The sequence below is a fragment of the Dendropsophus ebraccatus genome, chromosome 12, assembly GCF_027789765.1.
Source record: "Dendropsophus ebraccatus isolate aDenEbr1 chromosome 12, aDenEbr1.pat, whole genome shotgun sequence".
Lineage (NCBI taxonomy): Eukaryota > Metazoa > Chordata > Amphibia > Anura > Hylidae > Dendropsophus > Dendropsophus ebraccatus.
In genome coordinates, this window is record NC_091465.1 from 85,534,280 (window position 1) to 85,544,435 (window position 10,156).

Sequence of the window (10,156 nt, forward strand, 5' to 3'; positions counted from 1 at the left end):
ATACACCTGACCGCCCCATCACAGAGACTGACCCCCTCACACCCTCATACACCTGACCGCCCCATCACAGAGACTGACCCCCTCACACCCTCATACACCTGACCGCCCCATCACAGGGACTGACCCTCTCACACCCTCATATACCTGACGCCCCATCATAGAGACCCTCACACCCTCATACACCTGACCGCCCCATCACAGGGAACGAACCCCTCACACCCTCATATACCTGACCGCCCCATCACAGAGACTGACCCTCTCACACCCTCATATACCTGACCACCCCATCACAGGGACTGACCCTCATACACCCTCATACACCTCCCCCCTCCAATCAGTGTTACCCTCTCACACCCTCATACACCTCCCTCCTCCAATCAGTGTTACCCTCTCACACCCTCATACACCTCCCTCCTCCAATCAGTGTTACCCTCTCACACCTTCATACACCTCCCTCCTCCAATCAGTGTTACCCTCTCACCTTCAGGCACCTCCCTCCTCCAATCAGTGTTACCCTTTCACACCTTCATACACCTCCCTCCTCCAATCAGTGTTACCCTCTCACACCTTCAGGCACCTCCCCCCTCCAATCAGTGTTACCCTCTCACACCTTCATACACCTCCCCCCTCCAATCAGTGTTACCCTCTCACACCTTCATACACCTCCCCCCTCCAATCAGTGTTACCCTCTCACACCTTCATACACCTCCCTCCTCCAATCAGTCTTACCCTCTCACACCCTCATACACCTTCCTCCTCCAATCAGTGTTACCCTCTCACACCTTCATACACCTCCCTCCTCCAATCAGTGTTACCCTCTCACACCTTCAGGCACCTCCCCCCTCCAATCAGTGTTACCCTCTCACACCCTCATACACCTCACTGCCCTGATCACTGTGACTGACCCTGTCACACCCTCATACACCTCCTTCCTCCGATCAGTGTTACCCTCTCACACCCTCATACACCTCCCTCCTCCAATCAGTGTTACCCTCTCACACCTTCATACACCTCCCTCCTCCAATCAGTGTTACCCTCTCACACCTTCATACACCTCCCTCCTCCAATCAGTGTTACCCTCTCACCTTCAGGCACCTCCCTCCTCCAATCAGTGTTACCCTTTCACACCTTCATACACCTCCCTCCTCCAATCAGTGTTACCCTCTCACACCTTCAGGCACCTCCCCCCTCCAATCAGTGTTACCCTCTCACACCTTCATACACCTCCCCCCTCCAATCAGTGTTACCCTCTCACACCTTCATACACCTCCCCCCTCCAATCAGTGTTACCCTCTCACACCTTCATACACCTCCCTCCTCCAATCAGTCTTACCCTCTCACACCCTCATACACCTTCCTCCTCCAATCAGTGTTACCCTCTCACACCTTCATACACCTCCCTCCTCCAATCAGTGTTACCCTCTCACACCTTCAGGCACCTCCCCCCTCCAATCAGTGTTACCCTCTCACACCCTCATACACCTCACTGCCCTGATCACTGTGACTGACCCTGTCACACCCTCATACACCTCCTTCCTCCGATCAGTGTTACCCTCTCACACCCTCATACACCTCCCTCCTCCAATCAGTGTTACCCTCTCACACCTTCATACACCTCCCTCCTCCAATCAGTGTTACCCTCTCACACCTTCATACACCTCCCTCCTCCAATCAGTGTTACCCTCTCACACCTTCATACACCTCCCTCCTCCAATCAGTGTTACCCTCTGACACCTTCATACACCTCCTTCCTCCAATCAGTGTTACCCTCTCACACCTTCATACACCTCCCTCCTCCAATCAGTGTTACCCTCTCACACCCTCATACACCTCCCTCCTCCAATCAGTGTTACCCTGTCACACCCTCATGCACCTCACTGTTTACAATTGCCGTCAGTGCATTTTCCTATGTGTTTAGAAATCTACAAGAAAATGGTGTAAAATCCAGTGTAAGGGCCGATTCAGCCGATTATCTCTCCGTGTACTAAAGACAATAATCAGCCGCTATAGCGCTATATACAGAGCGGTGTGTACACAGCCGTATACATACCATTTTATATACACTATGATATATAGAGTGCTATATACAGAGCGGTGTGTACACAGCCGTATACATACCATTTTATATACACTATGATATATAGAGTGCTATATACAGAGCGGTGTGTACACAGCCGTATACATACCATTTTATATACACTATGATATATAGAGCGCTATATACAGACCGATGTGTACACAGCCGTATACATGCCTTTTTATATACACTATGATATATAGAGTTCTATATACAGACCGGTGTGTACACAGCCGTATACATACCTTTTTATATACACTATGCTATATAGAGCGCTATATACAGACCGGTGTGTAAACAGCCGTATACATACCATTTTATAAGCACCGTTTCATATAGACTGTTTATTACACACTCTTATGTACACACTGTCTTATATGCACTGGATGACATGGATTCAGTGTGTGAATCTATAGGTGAAGTGTGTAACATTATAGATACAGTGTGTAACCACAGATAGTGGGTGACTACAGGTACAGTGTGTGACACTACAGATACAATGTTTTACTATAAGTACAGTGTGACATTATACATGGTGTGACATTATAGATGCAGTGTGTGACATTATACAGTGTGTGACATTATACATGGTGTGACATTATCATTGCAGTGTGACATTATAGATATAGCGTGTGGCATTATATATGTAGTGTGTGGCATTATACAGTGTGTGGCATTATACAGTGTGTGACATTATACAATGTGTGACATTATACAGTGTGTGACATTATAGATATAGCATGTGGCATTATAGATACAGTGTGACATTATATAGTGTGTGACATTATATAGTGTGTGACATTATATAGTGTGTGACATTATAGATGCAGTGTGTGACATTATATAGTGTGTGACATTATAGATGCAGTGTGTGACATTATAGATGCAGTGTGTGACATTATATAGTGTGTGACATTATACGGTGTGTGACATTATAGATGCAGTGTGTGACATCATATAGTGTGACATTATACAGTGTGTGACATTATATGGTGTGTGACATTATATAGTGTGTGACATTATATGGTGTGTGACATTATAGATGCAGTGTGTGACATTATACAGTGTGTGACATTATATGGTGTGTGACATTATACAGTGTGACATTATATAGTGTGTGACATTATACAGTGTGTGACATTATAGATGCAGTGTGTGACATCATATAGTGTGACATTATACATGGTGTGTGACATTATATAGTGTGTGACATTATAGATAGTGTGTGACATTATACGGTGTGTGACATTATATGGTGTGTGACATTATACGGTGTGTGACATTATATGTTGTGTGACATTATATAGTGTGTGACATTATAGATACAGTAAGTGACATTATACGGTGTGTGACATTATACGGTGTGTGACATTATATGTTGTGTGACATTATATGTTGTGTGACATTATATGGTGTGTGACATTATAGATGCATTGTGTGACATTATACAGTGTGTGACATTATACAGTGTGTGACATTATATAGTGTGTGACATTATATGTTGTGTGACATTATAGATGCAGTGTGACATTATACAGTGTGTGACATTATACGGTGTGTGACATTATACAGTGTGTGACATTATACGGTGTGTGACATTATATGTTATGTGACATTATAGATACAGTGTGACATTATACAGTGTGTGACATTATACGGTGTGTGACATTATACAGTGTGTGACATTATACGGTGTGTGACATTATACAGTGTGTGACATTATACAGTGTGTGACATTATACAGTGTGTGACATTATAGATATAGCATGTGGCATTATAGATACAGTGTGACATTATATGGTGTGTGACATTATACAGTGTGTGACATTATATGTTGTGTGACATTATACAGTGTGTGACATTATACGGTGTGTGACATTATAGATACAGTGAGTGACATTATATGTTGTGTGACATTATACGGTGTGTGACATTATAGATGCAGTGTGTGACATCATATAGTGTGACATTATACAGTGTGTGACATTATACAGTGTGTGACATTATATGTTGTGTGACATTATACAGTGTGTGACATTATACGGTGTGTGACATTATAGATACAGTGAGTGACATTATATGTTGTGTGACATTATACAGTGTGTGACATTATACGGTGTGTGACATTATAGATGCAGTGTGTGACATTATACAGTGTGTGACATTATACGGTGTGTGACATTATACGGTGTGTGACATTATACAGTGTGTGACATTATACAGTGTGTGACATTATACGGTGTGTGACATTATACGGTGTGTGACATTATAGATACAGTGAGTGACATTATATGTTGTGTGACAGACTACAGATAACCGTGCACTCCTCCTGCCTCTCACCTTCTTCTCCCCAGCTCCATGGACCAGGCTGGTGTTCTCATTGGCAGCAGGTTTGGGGGTGGGCTCCTTCTCCTCGGTCTCAGTCATCTTGCAGGGATGATGATGATGATGAAGACACAGGACACCTGGATTCTCCTCTCCGGGCTCTTATCCTCTATCCTCCCTCTAATGTCTTTTTCACTATCTAAGCTGCAGCCACTTCTGCTGCTTCCCTGTCTCTTCCCCTACTCCCTACCTCCTGCTTCATATTCCCATCCTCCTCCTCCTCCTCGTCCTTCCCTATCTTACTCCACCCCCATAGATCCCGGTACGTCTGTCCCCTCCCTATAATATCACTGTATATTTGCTGCTTCCCCATCATATCCTTGAACATCCAAATGGAAGGATCGCAGCGTAGTCAGAGGTTCCAAAAACCAGCGTATGCGTTACGTGTATCACCTACGGTAATGTATATAAAGCAGCTGGAGATTTCTTAGAGCCTATGACTATGATGTGATCCTTCCATATTGATGGTCGTTGTTATTGGTTGGGCAGTCCTATAGATCACATGTGGGGTAAAGGCTCCTTTAAAACTATCCCCATAATACTAAGGCGCATCTGTTGCCATAGATCCCTGTATATACTCCTTATCTATAACATTCTTGTATATCTGCCCCTCCCCATAATATCCCTGTATTTACTCACTTTGTATATTACCATCTATCGCCATTCACCTATACTATTCCTGTGCATACCCCCTCCTAATGATATCCCCGCATATATCAGTTCTATCTGGTGTCTATTTTATGGATGTTCTCAGGCTGCCCAGAGGGGTTAACATTTATAGGGTCATGTTTAATATTTATATAGCGCCAACTTATTCCACAGCGCTGTACATAGCTTGTCGACAATGTAAATATGTTTATTATCCGTCATGGTCGGTGCACCGTGGAGCAGACAACAGGAGGATTTTCTGGATGAGTCTGACCAGTAACACAGGGATCTCCTTACACTTGTCTGTACTTTCCGTATGGCCTCTTCACTGCTCTTATTGGCTGTACACAACACTGGCATCTCAGGCGCATGCGCAGTTATATTCCATAGATGATATAATCATAGTGCATGTTTGAGATCTTCAGATCCTGCAATACCTTACATTCTGCTTATTGAGCTTCCTCAGTGGCCATTTTAAATGCCTTCTTGTAGATGAACTTTTTTCTTTCCCTCTTCTTCATGCTTACATCTTACGGCTGGGTTCACACTACGTAAGTTTCCGGCCGTAGCGCGTTCCGTGAATAAGCGGCCGGAAACTTACGTAGTTTGCGTACTATGTAAAGTATACGATCTACGGCTGCACAGTTCACACTATGTACGAACTTACGCCCGGATCGTATGCGGCGCCGTAAAAAATGAACCAGACCATTATTTCGGGACGGAAATGCCGTAACTTACGGCCGTAGCGTTACATGCGGTCCCGTACGTAGTGGTGATTTCTTCATTTTGAAAGCTTTTTGTGCCGATCCAAAAGGTTCTGTGGGGTGTCCGGGGCTAGGCGAAGATTTCCAAGTAAAAGACCACTGTCAGATCGCTGCGAAGAACGCTCAGGAAGCGTAAGTACACTACGGGCGTAAGTTCGCGCTCCGTACGTATCCGGCCGCATCTTGCGTAAAGTCCCGGCCTGAGTTTCATACGTATATGTCCGGCCGCGGAAAATATGCGGCCGGACATATACGTAGTGTGAACATAGCCTACACGTGTATGTTGTATTTCAGACATCCAGCAATTGGGGTAGAGAGAAGAAGAAACCTTCTACCATGTAATGTAATCCCAACGTCAAAAAGGGCAAAGGAGTTGAACAAGTTTCTAATAGTCTTGAAGAGTTGCCGAACTGTTCGGGTTCGGCAACATTGTCTAACCCCCCTCGGCTTTTGACTTCTGGTACCTGTGGAAGTAAGATGTCACCCTAGGGAGGCTGAACATTTCGGCAACTGGACACTTATTTCTAGCCTTAAATCTGCCTTGTCTCCCTCCCCTGATATTCTAGCAGTATCTAAGTTAGTATAATATCAGATGAGTCATCCTCTCATGATTATTATCTCTTAAGTAAAATCTAGTAAATTACTGAAAGCCGCTAAAGAAAGAGTTAAATAAAAAAACACTGATGATTACGGGTCCTTTTACAGGTAGGGTTAAATCGTTAATGTCAAGCAATATTTTTTTCTTTTAAACAAAGAAGTTTAGACGAAAAGATAAATTGCTACAAAAAGTCGTTGATACGATCATTCTAATATCGTAATATAATACTAATCCCTGAGAACAACTGAGCGACGAGTGTTTGCACCAAAAGACTTGCAAGCGATTAACAATGATTTTGAGGTCAGTTCAAAAGATGCGATCAATGACATACGGGTGACTACTCCTTCCTCTTTTGATCATTGCCCCATTTACACCAGAAGATTATTACTTACATTTGAACAACATAACGATTTATTACACGATAATCGTCCCGTGTAAAACAGCCTTTACTCCATAAAGAAACTGTGTTTTATTTTCCAAACTGGTGAAATTTTTCCTTTCCATCCAGTCTTGGAGGAATGTTTGTAGACAAATCTGGGCAAACCTAAGAGAAGAGTTACCCCGATGTTAGAAGATTTGGGTCTGTATACAGATTAGACCCTTAAAGCATACCTGTCATCTGAAAAAAATGAAGTATCATACATAGTTATTTGAGGTTAAAGTGACTCTGTACCCACAATCTGTCCCCCCCCCCCCCAAACCACTTGTACCTTCGGATAGCTGCTTTTAATCCAAGATCTGTGCTGGGGTCCGTTCGGCAGGTGATGCAGTTATTGTCATAAAAACAGGCAGATTGCTTCCTATTCCCCACCTGTGTGTATAATGAACATGGGCTGGATCGTTAATACACCTGTGCAAAGCTCAAACAGCAGTAAATGTTCCTGGATCATTCCTAATGATGAGGAGGGTGGCGAGGAAGGACAGAGAGGTGGTGCCAGCCTAATGCATATACAAATGTAAGCCCCGGCCGTTGGGCACAGCGCTGCAGGATTAAAAGTTGTTTTTTTAGGACAATAACTGCATCCCCTGCCGAACGCACCCCAGGACAGATCTTGGATTAAAATCAGCTATCCCAAGGTACAAGTGGTTTGGGGAGAACAGATTTTGGGTACAGAGTCACTTTAATGTTCAGACAGGAATGAACTGGGAGATGTTCACTCTTAGCATGCTCTTCCCTGGTTTTGTCATGTGTCCTGGATGGACTCCAAGTCAATAGGGCTGTTCAGGTCTCGCATCTCTTCTTGCTCTTTCTGCTAATCAGTCAAAGGTTTTTGAGTGACAGGTACACTCTAAGCTTCTGAGTCTTGGGAATTGCCTCCAAAAGTTAATCAGATAGTTGCTAAGTGGATGCTAAGGTCTGTTTTTCCCTATGAGGATTCTTCATTGTTACTTAACTCTATGAAAAACAAATATGGTGGTGACGGATAAGGTCATCACTTGACCTCGATTCGATAAGCAAGCGAGAAAAAAAAAAAAAAAAGAAAAAAACTTCCTAGCGTCTCTAGTCTCGCCCTACTAAGGGAACAGATATGTTACAATATAGATATAAGGAAGAAAGACAGAAAATCACATGACGGTGATGCAAATGTCATGCATAAACCAACAAAATAGTTACAAAAGTCAAGCCTTGCAAGATGACACTCATATGATTTTTAAATTAAAAAAGATGATAATAAACTGTTGGAATGAAAACACACCTAACTAATATAACCAATATATATACAGCACTAATGCAGCTTGATTTCTCTTCACCTCTTCACGCACACAGGTCATCAGGAAGACAAAGTGTGGTAATAATATAACATTGATAGATACTTAATGATAGATTACTGCAATTACAAATTACCATATTGCTCAAAAAGCAGTATTGACTGATGAACGGGTAAGTTCCCTGCAACCATAGCTGACCTGAGATGTAATAAATTGTCCCTGGTGAGGCAGCGCACAGTAACGGCTCTGGGAGCGTACACTTACAACGACAAAAAGCCTCTCAAAGAATGGCGCACTCAGCCCAGGAACGCCCACCATGATGATATGAAGTAACCTCATTGGCCTCCACAAAGGACATGGATAGATGTAAGGTGTGACACAATAAATGGGTGGCTTTGTGGCATACCATTACGCAGAAGAATGACACTGCCCCTAAAGGGTGTAGGTGGGCCAGTTGGACACCCTATTTTCATTACTACTATGAGGGTGGTGGAGACAGCTGAATAGTATGGGGGTGGCAGAGGTGGGTCAGAACACTGTGGGGATGGTGGAGCAGAATAATGTGAGGATAGTAGAGACGGGACTAAATATTGTGGGCATGATTGTACGGCCCTACGCATAATAATAATAATAATAATAATAATAATAATAATAATAAATTTATTTGTATAGCGCCAACAGATTCCGCAGCGCTTTTTTTCTATGCATACAGTACAGAGGTACATAATACGCAGTTAAATTGGAATAAATAAGTACATAGTTAATAAAAATAACAAAAAATACAAAATACAGAGTATAGACGAGACCTGCTCGTTGGAGCTTACAGACTAATTTTCATAGACACCAGGCATAAGTGCTTTATTTGTCCATGGTCCAGCCATTGTACATAATTAGAATTACAGGATGAGCCAGTAACAACGCCAATGTCTGATGCAGGTAAACATATAAAGTGCAGGAACAGTCACAGATATAGAGCAAGGGAAACAGAAGGGGGAAACAGTTTAGGGAACGTTATAAGCGAGCCTGAAGAGATGAGTCTTCAGGGCACGCTTGAAACTGTGGGTATTGGGTATTAGTCTGATGTATTTGGGTAGGGCATTCCAGAAAATTGGTGCAGCACGAGAGAAGTCTTGGAGGCGGGAATGAGAGGTTCTGATTATGGAAGATATTAAGGTTAGATCATTTGCAGAGCGCAGAGCACGGGAAGGATGGTAGGTGGAGATGAGGGAGGAGATGTATGGAGGGGCAGAGTTGTGGAGAGCTTTATGGGTGAGGGTGAGGAGCTTGAAGTGGATTCTTGATTTGATGGGTAACCAGTGCAGTGACTGGCACAGGGGGGAGACGTCGGTATAGCGGCTGGAGAGGAAGATGAGTCTGGCTGCTGCATTCAGGATAGACTGGAGAGGGGAGAGCTTAGACAGAGGAAGACCGATTAGTAGGGAGTTACAGTAGTCAAGACGGGAGTGGATCAGGGCGACAGTCAGAGTCTGAGCAGTGTCAGTGGTGAGGAATGGGCGGATTCTGGAGATGTTTTTGAGATGGAGATGACAGGAGCGTGTAAGAGCTTGGATATAGGGAGTGAAGGATAGGTCAGAGTCTAGCATAACCCCCAGATATCGAGCCTGATGCACAGGAGTGATGCTAGTACCACAGACTGAGAGGGAGATGTCGGGTTTAGGTTTGTTAGAGGGAGGAAATACAAGAAGTTCAGTTTTAGAGAGATTAAGTTTGAGAAACAGAGAGGTCATAGTGTTAGAGAGAGCGGATAGGCAGTCACTAGTATTTTGCAGGAAGGCAGGGGAGACGTCACGGGAAGAAGTGTATAACTGGGTGTCATCAGCATAAAGATGGTATTGGAAACCAAACCTGCTGATGGTCTGTCCGATGGGGGCTGTATAGAGGGAGAAGAGGAGGGGACCCAGGACTGATCCCTGGGGAACCCCAACAGTAAGAGGTAGGGGACTGGAAGTAGAG

The 10,156-nt window shown here is 43.7% G+C and overlaps 1 protein-coding gene across 1 annotated transcript in view; it reads right to left on the reverse strand.

Moving 5' to 3' along the window:
• Nucleotides 1-4,554, reverse strand: part of SLC2A1 (solute carrier family 2 member 1) — a 79,770-nt gene extending 75,216 nt beyond the window's left edge. Inside the window, exon 1 of the mRNA XM_069948775.1 lies at nt 4,418-4,554. Coding sequence (XP_069804876.1) covers nt 4,418-4,504 — 87 coding nt within the window. The 5' untranslated portion in view covers nt 4,505-4,554. The remainder of the gene's footprint in view (nt 1-4,417) is intronic.
• Nucleotides 4,555-10,156: the final 5,602 nt, after the last annotated feature.